We start from the raw sequence: 15,357 nt of genomic DNA on the forward strand, positions 1-15,357 counted from the left end.
AAAGCAAGTAACTGAGGCGGGGCAGTGGGGGGGTGGGGAGAATTAGTAAGGTCATAGAAGTAAAAAGTAAAAGCAAAAACTATTGTTTAATGGAAAGATGCAAGGTCAGGTTTCTTTTTTGTTTGTTTTGTTTTGGGTTGGGTTGGGAAAGTACTGGTAATTATTGAAGTTAGAAGTCTGCCCTTCCATGTAGTCTTAGATACATAGGCCTTCTTTTGATGACTAAATTCTAACAGTCTTCCTTTCATGTGTTTGTGTGTTTGCTTTTGTGGTATAAAAGCTTGCAGAAGAGAGATAAAAAGTCAAGTCTTAGTTCTAGAGATGCAAGGGCAATAGAATTTGTTATAAGGACATTAGAATAATAATTATTCATTATAATTATTATTATCATCATCATCATTATTATCATTATTTCCTAAACCACCAGAGGACTAGTAAAATACCACACTGCCACTTAAAAAGAAATGTTCTTTCCTTTAGCAACCTAAGGGACGTCATCCTGGTGTTTGCAGGTGTGTGTACATCTATTACTCTATACCCTTCTGTTCTGTCCCCCACCCCCAGTTAGTGCAAAGGTTTATTTAGCAAAGTGGCAGGAACAAAGCTCAACAAAGCAAATACTTCTCAAAGAGATTAGAGTGGACTGCCCCAAGGCAGGAGCAGCCTAGTGGCTTCTCCCTTGTGATTTTAAAGAAGTTTTATAAATATTTATGAAGTGTATATTAGAACATTCAGGCCTTTTAGACCCTAAGCAAAGATGACTCTAGGGAAGCTCTGCCCCCGCAACTACAGCCACCAGCAGTAGCAAGCCCAGCCCCCTACTGTGAGCTAGGTGTCCAAGGCAACTTGAATTATAGTCACACATTAATCAGCTCTGTCCCTCCTCTTATCTTGGTCAGCTCAGCTATCTCATCCCCAGCCTCCAGCCCTGTTCTTTCTCATCACTAACGATCCTGCCTTCACCCTTTTAATCCTAGCATTCATGTCAACTCTCACATTTCTTTTAACACAGTAAGCCTATAACCTTTACTAGCCTGGACATTCTTTTTTAATACAGACGATTAGGTACAGTGCCCATAGATAGTCTTCTTGTAAATTGTATTGTTGTTTGGCATGGAGTAGGTTCTTTGTCTTTAGGACGTAAACATAAGGTGGATTTTTAATGCACCTTTCTTTTTTTTTAAGCTAGACTGCAGCATTGCTTTCTTTTGTATGCCCAAAGATTCTAGCAAGGAGGTGGGGCACATTATTAGAGGCAAACTTGAATGGAGGTCAATAGAAAGTACTTATACTGGGCTGGAGTGGTGGCTTAGCAAGTAAGAACACTTGTGGCTCTTTTACAGAAGGTTTGATTCTCAGCACCCCCATAACAGCTCACAACTGTCTGTAACTCTCAGATCCCTCTTCTGACCTCCCCAGGCACAACAGGGTGCATATACATACATGCAGGACAAAAACACTCAAACACATAAAATAAGTAAGTCCTTTCTTAATTAAAAAAAATGAAGTACTTACTTACAGTAAGATTTAGTAGTTTGATGGCATCCCTTAGGAAAACTAGTACATCTCCATAGTAAAGAAAGCGCCTCATAGCTGTTATCCCTCTTAAAGTGAAAAGGAGGCCAAGGGAACTGTATATGAGACTGAAGGTCAAAGTGAAAAGAAATTGCATCAGCCAGTGTGAATGAAAGTTCTCGGAAGGACTACACCTACTCCTTACACTGAACCTTCTGCAGAGCTGATGGTGATTGGAAATTCCATCATTTCAGGGAGGTTAGGGTGTTGCTGCAGGTCTAGAGCCTAACTACAATTTATCTTCAGCTTACCTTTAGCCCACTTAATTCCTGCTCTACCTCTGTGTCTGTTCTGCCATGCTTGTCATGATCCAGTGAAGCTTTTAGAGGAAGACCACTGCCTTCCATTAACCAAAAGGCTAAGAATGGATTGAGATGGCCATCTGAGGCCCATGGCAGAGATTTTCCTACTGATGCCAGGGAAGTCTGGGTCCCATTTGGGGGTTCTTAGTCCCATTAATAGAACAATTTAAGAATGAATTCAATGGAAACTTCAAAGACAATTTGATTAGAGTTTTAAAAGTAAAATCCGAGGGTAGGCCAGCTGTAAATCTCAGCAGCTGCCTGGAGGAGGAAGATAGAGAAGAGAAAGGGGGATGGGGGGATGAGAAAGCCATGCTATTTGGGTTAAGCTGGTATGGAGGTCAGCCACATGGCAAGAGTCAGCCACATGATGGGGATGGGAGCTTTAGAGAAAGAGTGGGCCTCAGTGTGTTAGGAAAATGAGGCTTAGAAAAGAGATAGAAGAAAAGAAGCTAAACTATCTGAGTAATTCAAAAAAGTGGGCAGCCTTAGGAAACTGCTTGGCCGCCACCCTGTAAGCTACTATGATAGGGAACAGGCCTACTTCATGTTTTGACAATGTATGGCAGACAAGTGCTATATACAAGTCTACCTCACCAGTTTAAATAGCTACTTTACCACACTATACTACCAACAGTAAAGATGTGAACAAAAGATTTCATGAACACTTTTCCAATTAAAAATAGACAAATGGCAGGGCATGGTGGCACATGCTTTTAATCCCAGCACTCTGGAGGCAGAGGCAGAGGCAGAGGCAGACAGATCTCTGAGAGTTTGAGGTCAGCCTGGTCTACAGATCAGAGTTCCAGACCAGCCATGGCTACGTAGTGAGCTACCCCGTGAAGCTTTTAGAGGAAGACCACTGTTTTCCATTAACAAAAAAAAATTTGTTCACACGGTCATGTACCCACCATCACCATAAACCACACACACACACACACATACACACACACACACACACGACATGGTAGGCACATACACAGGCAAAACCCCCATGCTCTTACAGAGTATGAATGCATGTGATATGAAGCTGTTTTTTTTTTTTTAAAAACACATTCTTCTGTTGTTATCCTACTGCAATATTTACACAAGTTCAGCCTCTAGTATCCTGGTGGATCCAGTGGCCTTAAGACTTCTACCTCGGTCAGTTTAAATCAACATGTTAATGTGCTGACTGTGTAACGCATATCATAATAATACATTACCGTGTGCTTTTGAGAGCATCAAGATATTTGGCTCTGAAAGTGGTTTGGCCCTCCTTTCAGACCCAAGCATATTTGTCTCCAAGTGCTCTCCAAAGCCTCTCATCTGGGGATGGGCTGGCCTCCCTGAGTCTGTAACAGGAAGGAGAGTATAGCAAAATAGCCCTAAGTAAAAACACAGTGTCCTTGAGAGAACAGCTAGAAGGTAAACAGTTTCCAACAGCTCGTTCGTTCGTTCGTTCGTTCGTTCTATTGCTTAAGTGCCTGCAATAGGAAAAAGAATCCGGAAGTTCAGCCATGGGAGCTCAGGCATGGAGAGACAGCTCATTCAAAACCTGCAGCTGACCACCTCATCCATTTTCAGTTGGTTTTTGATGGGTGTAAGCGCCTGATTTGATGATGTTATTGCTACCTGTTCTTATTTATTCCTAAAAGCCTCACCTGAAAGTGGGTGTGACATCCTGCTCTGCCAGGGACTCTCGATAGGGTGCTGTCTGAATTGAGAATTCCAGTTAACTGCCTCAAGAGCAGTTCCTCCATCAGTTTCTGCCAGGTATTTTGAGTGTCTGACTTGATGATAATTTTCTATCTATCATCTGTATGTCTCATATTGCTATTTGTTCTTTTACTTCTGCTTACTGTAATAATTAATAAATTCAAAACCAAAAATATATCTATTGGAGATCATTCTCCAGACCATATAGCAAACTATGTCTTACAGTCATTTTTTTTGAGATGGAGTTTTGGGTAGTCAGTCTGAGCTTAAAATTACCACATTGCCCACATTGATCTTGAACTCATGATCTTCCTGTCTTTTCCTCCTGAGTGCTGGGATTATAGGCACCACACACTCCTTTTAGTATAATTTTAAAGTTCCTCAAAGACTTTCTCGTAAGGCTTGACATCCCCATGATCTATTGTACAGAGCAAAGTGTTATTAGGCGAGGCAATCCGCCAAACCCCCTGAGTGTCCTTGTTCGTTCTTACTGCATATGCCAAGAATGTCGGGCCCTGAGCGCTCTTTACCCAGGCAGATAATATTTCAGCTGTGCTTACAGTAAGCAACCTTGAAGTATGAGGTAACATCTTTCCTCCGTCCCAGAGCAGGCTTGTGATTTCTTTGAAAATAGTATGGAAGGTAAGCATCTATCACAGGCCCTTTGTCACCGCAAGAGATTTGGTAATCAGAGAGACAGTACAAATCAACAGGAAGTTCTAGTTAAGCCTTTTCTATAAGGGCCTTAGACTCAGACCCAGCGCTTTTAGTGTCTTCTGCCTGCATCCACTGAGCAGGTTACTTGTTAGCTTATAACTAGGGTAAAGCCTTACATCGAGGACGTTTCCTCACAGGTGCTTGAAGATAATATCCCTCATGCACTTACGCTATGAATTGTTTTTCCTACCAGTATAATTTTTGGCATGTAGCACCAAGGCCATTAACATTGTGCTCTACTGAATATTTTCCTTCAAACTGACTTGCTTCTATCATTTGAATAATTTTTCTAGAAAGGAAAGTTTATAAGATGATCCCTAACCTGAATTATCTTCATGCTTTAACCCAAAAGTATTTAATACATGTTTGAATAAATACATGGGCATTACAATTTAAATTATGTACATACTCTCTATAATCACCCTCCCCTTCCATCAAATCCTTCTCTCTTTAACATAAGCTATCTGTCTACATCCGCAGCTATTATGTCTGGGGATATAGAATCCTGCAACCAATGTTTCTATTTAGTGAATATTCTGAGCTAGTGCTTTGTTTCTTTGGAAAAGTGCCCTCCACCTTCTCCTGGTAAAAGAAAGAAGTCTAAGTGTTTTAATATACAGTGATGGAAATTTGCCCACTTTCAGATAAATTTGCCCATGGCAGCCCATCCATCAGCCTTATAAGTCTCCTACTGCAGTTTGGAGCAGAAAACCAATGGAATATCCACCCTGGTGAAGAGTGTGTTAGAGGTGAGGCATTCCACATCCTGCTCCTGTGATCACCTTCCAGGCTTTTGAAAACTGGATTCACTTCTTACTGTAAAATGGACACTGTGTGGCGTACCCCTAGAATCTTACCTTACTACAAACAAAATTCAGCCTCATTATCATCTGCCCAGCTGTCATAACCTTGATGAACGGAAATGAAAAGCTCCCCAAAAGAGCATCATAAAGGAAAAATTACATACATGTGGCACGTTCCCATAGTGTGTTGCTTCCCAGGAAGGGGTGAGAACAGTCTCAAATCGGACTTTAGCCTTCCTATAAGATTTATAAAAGTATTAGGGTACCTGTTGAACCTGAGGGGAGGACCTGTCATCAGCCTGCAGGAGAGAAATTACTCACTATATGGAAGCAGGAGTCAGGAATACCAAATGGCATCTTCACATCCAGAAAAGAAATTCTGTGAAAGCCTAAATTGTTAAGACTCCTGTTCTGGTCAGACTCTTACATGAGCCTGTTCTCTCTCGGAATCTTGTAAGAGGAAATAAGATCCCGGGGAAGTGAAATTTGCAGAAATGTGCAAGGACTGGATAACCATGCAAGTATCGAAAGCAGCTCCATGGGCGTCTAGACGGGCAGGAAGAACTATGGAGCACTCACCTAACTGTTGCTTGAGCTTGTTACTTTTTCTATGCTTCCCAATAGCAGAAAGAAATCTCTAGCATTTGGAGCCTCCTGCACGAACAAATGGGAATAAAACCCTGTTGAACAGCTCTGCACCGTATTTGACCACCACAAAGTTATGTTTATTACTGCGTATGAGACGAGATGTGAATTTTAATCTTTTAACTCAGTGGTTCTAATATTGTCAATGAATAACAAGTGCCTCAGGAGTTTTAAAAATAAATTGATGGGCTGTTGGATGCTTATTTTTAGTTATAAAACCTTTATTATTTTTAGCAAGAATAATGCGTGTTCATTTTAGGAATATGGCAAATACAAATAAGCAGAAGAAAAATCATTCATCTTTCACAAGTTTATATGTGCATATATGTAACATACAAAGGTACTCCTGTCTTTCAAAATATGATATTCCCATATTATTTTGTAACCTTTTCTCATTTTGTATCCCATCAGAAGCTCATTTTGTTATTCTTTTTTTTTTTTTTTACAAATCAGTAAAGCTTAAAGCCAGAGACTTATAGATTGGTTCAAATATAATCAACAGTAAGATACAGACAACAAGAGATACAGCTAAAGCCACTAACAGCAACAGATTCAAAGTAGGAAGATGGGCGAAGGTCTTATCAGGAAAATGCTAATGAAAAGAAAGCTAGATTGCAATGGTAACGTCAGATAAAAGGGAAAGCAAGCCAAGCTACATTAAATAGGGGTAAGGATGGCTTCGATTAGCCTTCCAACGCGTCACTATTAGTTTGTTTCTCACTTTCCTGATCTCATCTAGCTCCTCCACGTCTCTAAACATATCATCACTGCTCAGGTGCCTGTTGTGTATATCCTCCTGAAAATCCTGGAGAGACTGAATCAGCCTCTCCCGAAAAGTTTCTTCGGATTTCTCCTCCTCCTCCGGTTCCTGCCCCTCCTCTGGCTTTTCCTCGGGCTTTGGCTCTTCCTCGGGCTTTGGCTCATCCTCCTTTTCTAGGTTTCCTTCCATCTTTTGGCAGGGTTTCATCTTGTGTCTGCTTCTCTTCTTTGCTGCTTCCTGCAGAATACGGGAATGCAATGATTTCTAGGAAGCGAGGAGGAGGAGGAGGAGGAGGAGGAGGAGGAGGACTATAGATGGAAGACTTGGTAGATGGGCAGGTGCTGTGCACAAAGGTCTCCTCACCGTTTGCTCACGCCCTCCCCATCCCACCCCCCACCCCCACCCCCGTCCACTCTTGCCCCCTCCCGCTCTCCCTCTCCACACTTCCCTCTTTCCCCTCCTCTCTTTCCCCCCACCCTCGTTTGGTCTAACTGCCCTCACCAGATACCTTCCACCTGAGAAACCCAGTCTGCAATCAAGGTTTCCCTGTCCCCGCCCCTCTTACCTCCATTTTCCACCCCCTCCCCTCTCTAATCCCTCCCTCCAGCATTTTCCAAGGCCTTCCTTCCCGCCTCCCGCCCCAGCCCTCCACAAATCTTTCTCCCTCCCAGGCCTAACACAGGCCCCTCCGAAAGGGGTGGGGGGAAGGGAGAGGGGACTGGGGCCTTCAGCCTCTACAGGCCTTCATCGACCCATATCCTGGGGGAGTCTTTTATAAAGTTCCCCCTCACTTACCAGGTACGGATCTGGTCGATTTCTTTTTCCTACTTATTTTAGCCTGGTGCGGTACAAAGAACAAACCTGCAGGCAAACGGAGAAGGGAGGGGATGTTGGGGGTGGGGCAAGCAAGCCCACGGTGCTCAGCAGAGCAGTACCACGGACCCAGCTCGCCGAGCTCTCCGCATTTAAGGGCTTGCTTATGGAAGTTTCCCACCCTTTGTTTCCCATAGGACTCCTCCTTCCCACCCCGCAAGTTAGCCTGTCTTTCTCACCAGACAGAGGGTAAAAAAGGGCTATTCTTCCCCAACTATCTGTAGATCCGAGACGAGGTTTGGGAAGCAAAGTGGGGATCCAAAATCTCAGAGTATGATTATTTTGGAATCGTCACAGGTCCCCTTGTTTTCTCTTGGGACCCCTTAGTCGTTTCACAAGTGTCCTTTCCTGAAGAATTGAAGGTAAGGGGTGGAGGGACAGACTTAACCAGGACTCAAGTCACGACACTAGACCACTGTAAACTACAAAAATCCTAGGCAGTAACGGCTTAAAACACTAACCTGATGAATTGAAGCAAGCTGTCTCCTCTGGCCGCTGGCCTCTCGCACCACCGTCTGCAAGGCTGAAGGGAGCTGGTACCCAGATGGAAACAAGGACCAGACTAGCAGGATTTCTGCACACGTCGACTCCTGGTCACATGAGATCTACGTCACCAGTGAGGTCCGGTCCCCAATCTCCACTCCCACAAAAAGCGCGGCAGATGTGGCCCCGCCCTCCGCTCCCTCATCTACCACCCCCTCTCTAAACATTCATTTGGCCTTGTCAGTCTTTTCTGGAGGAAGAAAAAAAAAAGAATGTGCGGATTGGTTTTATTGTTGTTGTTCTTTTTGCAGCTCTCTGATTACTAAAGAGGAGCGTCGTATTTTCTGAAGCTACGGAACTTTTCTGCTTCTTTTAATAATAGGCCCTTCCTGTCTCCCGCTCCTAACTGCCAGTACTACTCACCCCCCATCCAGCTTTCCTTAGCCCCTCCCCCTTCATCTGAAACGTACTCCTTTGTTGTGGAGCCAGGTAGGTAGGTCAGAAAGCAGGGGGAGAGGGGGAATCTTGAAATAGAAGTGGGATTTTTTTAAGGCAACTTAAACTTTATTCTTAATACGTCTGTAGCCTTTTCGAAAGTAATGTTGTTTTACAGTCAGAAGTGACAACCAAATTACTTTAGATACATTTGTGAATTCATCATACATGTACATTTCTTATACTAGTGCCTAGTGTTTAGTAAATGCATTCAAAGTATATGCCTTTACATTTTTTTATTACACTGTGATGTTACTTGGGGGAATTATTTAAAAAGAAGAAAAATCATGTTTAACTCTCGAGGCCTGCTGGTGGTATTATTACCAAGAAGTGGTGTCGCCTGGAGAATCACTGCTTCAACACTTGCCAGCATAGATTCTTCCCAGACAGTCGCCTCATCGTAAAGAAAGTAACACTTTATATACACCATGAATTGTTGGACTGTCTTAACACTATGTGTCTGCTCTAAATCGCTTAGCTCATAGAAAACTTTCAACATTTACTTATTCCCATTTTATTTCATATATACATACATATATATATATATACATATATACATATATATATATATATATAATGTGTGTGTATGTATGTATATATATCTCCTCTGAGAAGCAAGTGCATTTGAGCATTTGAGCCATAGATTAGAGATAACTCAATATTCAATAGCTTGAGTATTCTGGAAAGAACGCTGGAGTGAGACTGGATAGAGTTTATGTTCCCCTTTAACAGGAGGACTCCAGCTTCTTTATCTTTTAATTGACTTTAAAAGTCAAGTTGCTAGTTTTATGATGATAATGGTTGCTTGGGTTAAGGACTTAAAAGCCTCTATAGGTGAAAGTATTGGCTGCTCACTTGGTTACATATACCTAGTAAGTGTCTAAAATGTCTACAAAATATATTTTAAAACTTAGCATTGCTGCTTTCAAGCTGTATATTCTGTTTGGTCATCTTAACCTTTGAGTCAGATTTCTGCTCAATTTTACATGTAGACATAGCAGTCATTTAAGATGTGGCTTATTCAGAACAATAATACAAGGTTGTTTTGGCCTAAATTTGCACACTGTGTTCCCTCTTCAAGGCTACAGACACCAAGATAAGAGGAAGTAAGACAGTATTCCATTCTTGGCCATTGGAATCTAGAAGTCTCCAGTAAACAGTCCTCTGCTGCCATTACCTCTGTTCCTTTTCCTCTCTACAAAGCTGCTTTGCATCCCTGAATTCACTAAGATGATCTTTTATTGGCAATAACCTCTCAGTTTCTTTGCTTTGTTAGCATTCCAAGTGCAATCTTTTCCTTGCTTCAAAAACATACGTTTGAATCATTTGCAAGCCACAAGTAATGGTCTTGTAACACGTCAACATTTGTATGTTGGAAACTTGGTCCCCAGGGTGGTAACATGGGAAGTGATGGAACCTTTAAAAGGTGCAGTCCAGTAGGAGGCCATTAGGTCACTGAATGGTATTGCTTTTGACAGGAACTGATGCAATTCTCAAGGAACTCTGGTTATTTCTCACAAAAGGCTTGTTATGAAAGGGCAAGGATGAGTCACCGAAACACACAGCTTTGATTGCTCTCCAGCTTCTTCTTGTCTTTCTTAAAAACATACCTGTCATGTTGTCATCCATCAGGCTAAGACATAGTAAGTCTTCACCATAGAAGTCAAAGCCCTTGAGTCTCAGAAACTAAATGCTAAATAAACTGCTTTTTGGGGGGTAAAATATTCAGCCTTGCACATTTCATTATAGTAACAGAACTTGAACTAATATGGTCTCTGTGGCAAGCTTTGAGCTGATTGATAGATCCTCAGTAAGATCTACTCCCTGTACTAATGTTATCTCTCATATTAGTTACTTTTCTCCTTCCTGAGACAAAACATATGGCAAACAAACTTAAGGAAGGAAGGATGTTTTTTGACCCATAGCCTAAGAGTGCAGTCTATCATGGGAGGGACAGTAAAGCTACAAGTCCTCAAAACAGCTAGTCAAGTTGCATCTGTAGTTAAGAAGGAGTGAGAGAGAGAGAGAGAGAGAGAGAGAGAGAGAGAGAGAGAGAGAGATGCTGGTGCTATGCTTTTCAACTTTGTTTGCAGTCTGTAATCCTAACCCATGGAATGCTGCCACTCCGTTTCAGTGGCTTTTCCTCCTTAGTTAAATATATCTGGAAACAACAACCTAATAGACGTGCCCAGAAGTTGGCCTCCCAGGTAATTCTGATGACTGTCTTCCTAAAGGTGGATCACATCTACACCACTCCTAACCTAAGAGCTAGGAGTCACGTACATGGTGTGGCTACAAAGAGCCTTCCTCATATAGGTCATTGAGAGAAAGGCAAAAGGAGAGGAGGCCATCCAGCCTTGATTCGGGTCAAAAGAGGTGAACTGGAGTTTCCGAGGGTGGGGAGGATATAGACGAAAAGAAGAAAAGGAAACTAGTCCAATTGTTGCCAGGTGCTGTGCCCTACCATTGGTTATCTGACCCCATCATATGACTCCTAGCTGCTCATTCGTTCCTTATTAGTAGTATGTAAGTCTGTTGATAGTGGATATGGCTGAAAATAGGCTCAATACAAGCACATTATGGTAGACTCTACTACACCAAGAATTGTTTAGTTACTTTACAGATCCCAGACTCTAAATACATTTATCTTTCTAGACAGCAAGAATGTAGACTATTTATCCCCATGTGAGACTGTAAATGCATCCCTATGTACTCATCTTTAGAAAATGTTTTATGATAATCACAATGATTTACTACAATAAAATTTGTAGGCCTGAATTCCCAGCACTGATTCTTTGGCTTAAACATGAACAGACAGTGGGAAGCACCAGGTGACAAGCAGCCATAAAGAAACAGAAGGAAAATAATTTGTTCAACGGTAAAGTAGACTTGAGCACAAGCATGTGCACATGCATGTATATATTTTGTAAATTCTGGATTCTCCTGGATGATTTTATTCGAGGATAAATAAGGCAAACCTCATAATTGTGAAAGGAAAAGGAATATAAAAAGTTGTATGTTGGAGCCTAATCCCCAGTATGATGGTATCTAAACATAAAGTCATGGAAGGAAATTAGAACAAGAATGATCAGGCTCCAGTGAATGGGATTACCCCTCTTAAAAGAGGCAAAAATGATGCAAGAAGGGATAGAGAGAGAAGAGGGGAGAAGGAAAGATGTGAGAGAGCTTGCTGTCTTATTCTTCTCTCTGCCCTGTGATAATACAGTAAGATAGCTGTCTGTAAACCACAAACTAAGCACTCACAAAAGACTAGGTCTTTTCAGGGCTGGAGAGATGCTCAGTGAGTAAGAAGCATCCTGCTCTTGCCAGGTTAGTTGCCGGTATCTATGTCCAATGGCTTTGAAACACCATAATTCCATCTACAGAGAGATCCCAGGCCCTTGTACTGGCCTCTCTGGACACCGTCCCTACATGGAGAAAGCCACACTCACACATATACATATAATTAAAAATTAAAAACAGACCCTGTTTGGGGAACCAATTTGACTCTACAATAGGCTTACGAGTACTGGAGAAATTCCACATCTCCCAGTAGCACTAGAAGTTGCTGTGGACCAAGATGGTAGTAGATCAGTCCTGAACTGGTATTGGTGCAACATTCAGACTACAGCTGGGGCTTTACCCTGTGTGGATTAAGTCCTGGAAGAGAGGTCAGGAAGGGCCATCAGTGAAGGTGCAGTACCGCCCAGTTTCAATGGAGACCTGAGCATATTGGAAATGCCGGGACTGTTTGCTATTACCAAGGACCACAGCAGATGTGGAGAGAAACTAGCTTGAGCCTTAGAGTCAAACAGGGTGTACTGTAGACAGTAGACCTGTCCGAGCCCTTCGAAGCCCAGTAGATTGTGAGTGAATCCCAGATGTTGGCCACTGACCTATTGACAGTATTGGAGTTTGTCTTTGCTTTGCTTTGGTTGTTGCAGGGCCCATGTCCTTCCCTATTGGCATAAGGAAGCACTTAACTGGTTTTCAATTTGACAGATGTTAGATGTCTGAAGCACTCACTGTAATAATAAATTTCTGAGACAGTTTAAAGAGACCTGGGACAGACCAGATTTGTTCTCTAACAACTGGAGTCCACAATTGACTTTAGATTTTTAGAGAGACTTGAATAATTTAGATGAAACTTTTTTGTTTTTTTTTTTTTTCTGGTTTGTTTGTTTATTTGTTCTGTTTCCTTTTTTAAATTTTTAATATTTTTTAATTACGTATTTTCCTCAATTACATTTCCAATGCTATCCCAAAAGTCCCCCATACCCCCCCACTTCCCTACCCACCCATGCCCATTCTTTTGGCACTGGCATTCCCCTATATTGGGGCATATAAAGTTTGCAAGTCCAATGGGCCTCTCTTTCCAGTGATGGCCGACTGGGCCATCTTTCGATACATATGCAGCTAGAGACAAGAGCTCCGGGGTACTGGTTAGTTCATCATGTTGTTCCGACAATAGGGTTGCAGATCCCTTTAGCTCCTTGGGTACTTTCTCTAGCTTCTCCATTGGGAGCCCTGTGATACATCCAATAGCTGACTGTGAGCATCCACTTCTGTGACTATGCCGGGGCCTAGCAAACACAGATGTGTTTCCTTTTTTGTTTTATTTTTTTGTTGTTGTTTTGTTTTTGTTTTTTGAGACAGGGTTTCTCTTTGTAGCCCTGGCTGTCCTGGAACTCACTCTGTAGACTAGGGTGGCCTTGAACTCAGAAATATGCCTGCCTCTGCCTCCCAAGTGCTGGGATTAAAGGCCTGTGCCAGACAAGGTTTCTTTGAGTAGCCCTGGATGTCCCAAAACTCATACTCTAGACCAGGCTGGCTTCAAACTCATGGAGACCTGCCTGCCTCTGCCTCCTGAGCACTGGGATTAAAGATGTGCACGACTGCCAGGCAGGCATGTCTCAATTTTAAAAGACTTCCAGTCTTTAAAAATTAAAAAAAAAAAAAAACACTTCCATTACCCTCAATATTTTACTTACTGAGTTGTCAAAAAGCTTAGAGACAGAAAAAGATAGAGATAAGTCAGAACGTGTTAGACAGGACTTAATCACACCATCTGGGATCCAAATGGCTTCAGTAGCCCTGTCCCGCAACCCCCATCCCCAGCTCCCATTGCCTTTAGAACATGTGGTAGTTCTACTTGGCTCCTTCAGCTTCCCTCACCAAAACAACTCCCATTTCCAGCATGAATACCCTGGGCTCTCTACTTCAACTCTGTCTTTACTCACAGAGCTTCACACACAGACTGCTCAGGAGACCTATTCAGGGAACCCAGTCTTGCTAGATGTCTTCTGGCTGCAGCACATTCCTAAAACTTTGATGCAAGCCTCCATCACCCTGTAACTCTTTCATCTTGTATGCCCAAAGAAGCAACATTAAGTGATTGATTCAAAGTTCTACTTTCTGTCTGAGATGCCAACTTTGGAGATCTAAATGAGTGGAATCATGGCTTCAAGTTCCTATTGTCCTGGTGTTAACTTTGACGTTTCTCCTTACAAATGGCAATCGCTTTGATAATCACTGACCCTTTATCTGCACCTGCCCTGTCTTCGACTTTAACCAGGTTCATGCCCCTTTTCCCACCATGCTCCCTACCGAACCTCACATTTTTTTAAATGTCTTTCTGTTTCTTCTCACTCTGAGTCTGACTAAATGCAGAGAGCAATGTCAATACCACCATGTGAGTGTTACACTGTCTTGAAATTCCCTGCACCAGACAAACCATCCTCACTCAGTTGCTCAGGAAATTGGCAGGGTGGAGTCAGATTCTTTGCCAAAAGAAAGCATAAATACCCCCCAGTCTGGTTTCCGATGGCGTGGTTATTCTCCTGTGGAAACTGGGAGCACTGACCTTCCTATTGACCTTCCTATTGGCATGCCAAGCTTCTTACCGTGCAGAAGAGCTTCTACCCACTAATCTCTTCTTGTTCCATGCTAGTGCTTCTGTAGCTCATGGCTCCAAACTTTTATACTTTCTTTCCAAAACCCTACAAAATATGGTAGTCATAGCCACAACCCTACTTCTTAGGATCAATTTTCTGTATTAGTTACTTTTCATGATGCTGGGACCAACTATTTTTACAATAACCAACTTAAGTGAAGAAGTCTTTGGGAGGGGGGCAATCCATTATGGTGAGGTAGGACTAATGGTTTGTCGCTAGCATCCAACAAGAAGCACAGAAAGGGAAATGCCAGCAGTCAGGTAACTGTCTCCTTTGTCTCTTTATTCTGTCTGAGATTCCTGCCTATGCAATTGTGCTACCTGTATTCAGGACAGGGAATCCTCTCTGGAAACATTCTCATAGACACATCCAAAGCTGAGATTCACTCAGGACCCCAGTGTCTGTTAAGCCAATCAAGAGTCACACAGGAAAATGGGTACTTAAAAAAAAATCAAAATTCCTGATGTTGATGACTGAAGAGGTCATCAAAGTAAGTCCAAGCTATGAAAAAGCAGAAGTCATAACACAAAGCAAAAAGCTACTTGGTAGAAAAGGATACCCTCTAGCAATCAAGAAGTTAGATTGATTGTATTGGTTAAAAGGGGAAAAGGAAATGTGCAGGCAGAATCCTTTGGTGATTTGATGCATGCACATCTTCGAGAATCAACATGTAACGTTTAGTAGATGTTATTCTCTAACTTGTAAAAATTGATTCCCCCCCCCCATCAAAATTTGGTTGCGTGTTATAAAAACTTAAAGTGTAGAATAAAGGGCCACCTTGTGACCAGATCTAGTACTGCAATTCAAGCATACCTGAGCAAGATCTCCAGAGAAACAGTTTACTCCTGGTCATTACTTTTCCATGTGAAAAGGCTGAGGTGCCTTTGAAATATTGTGGAAGGCAGTTACACTAGACACAATGTAGAAATTCATAGGGCTTTGAGTTCTGGGTTATAGGTGTGGAATTGAGTATCCTCATTCCCAAGATTCTGTGACTACTGCAGAAATTAATGAGATCAGTCAAGGACAATATGGAGACTGAAAATATTGAC

The 15,357-nt window shown here is 42.2% G+C and overlaps 1 protein-coding gene across 1 annotated transcript; it reads right to left on the reverse strand.

Annotated features, from left to right (window-relative positions):
• Positions 1-6,158: 6,158 nt before the first annotated feature.
• On the reverse strand, positions 6,159-7,983 carry Tceal9 (transcription elongation factor A like 9). Its single transcript, XM_021153661.3, has 3 exons — positions 7,835-7,983; positions 7,296-7,361; positions 6,159-6,737 (listed from the first exon to the last, which is right to left on the reverse strand). Exon 3 carries the CDS (start codon positions 6,705-6,707, stop codon positions 6,393-6,395), a length of 315 nt encoding a protein of 104 aa, XP_021009320.1. The 5' UTR covers positions 6,708-6,737; positions 7,296-7,361; positions 7,835-7,983; the 3' UTR covers positions 6,159-6,392.
• Positions 7,984-15,357: the final 7,374 nt, after the last annotated feature.

This window comes from Mus caroli, unplaced genomic scaffold (assembly GCF_978045245.1).
Source record: "Mus caroli unplaced genomic scaffold, Mus_caroli_1 scaffold_5, whole genome shotgun sequence".
Lineage (NCBI taxonomy): Eukaryota > Metazoa > Chordata > Mammalia > Rodentia > Muridae > Mus > Mus caroli.

Excerpts from the sequence above, each read along its gene's own strand:
- Tceal9 (XM_021153661.3), bottom strand. The coding sequence starts at position 6,707 with ATGAAACCCTGCCAAAAGATGGAAGGAAACCTAGAAAAGGAGGATGAG.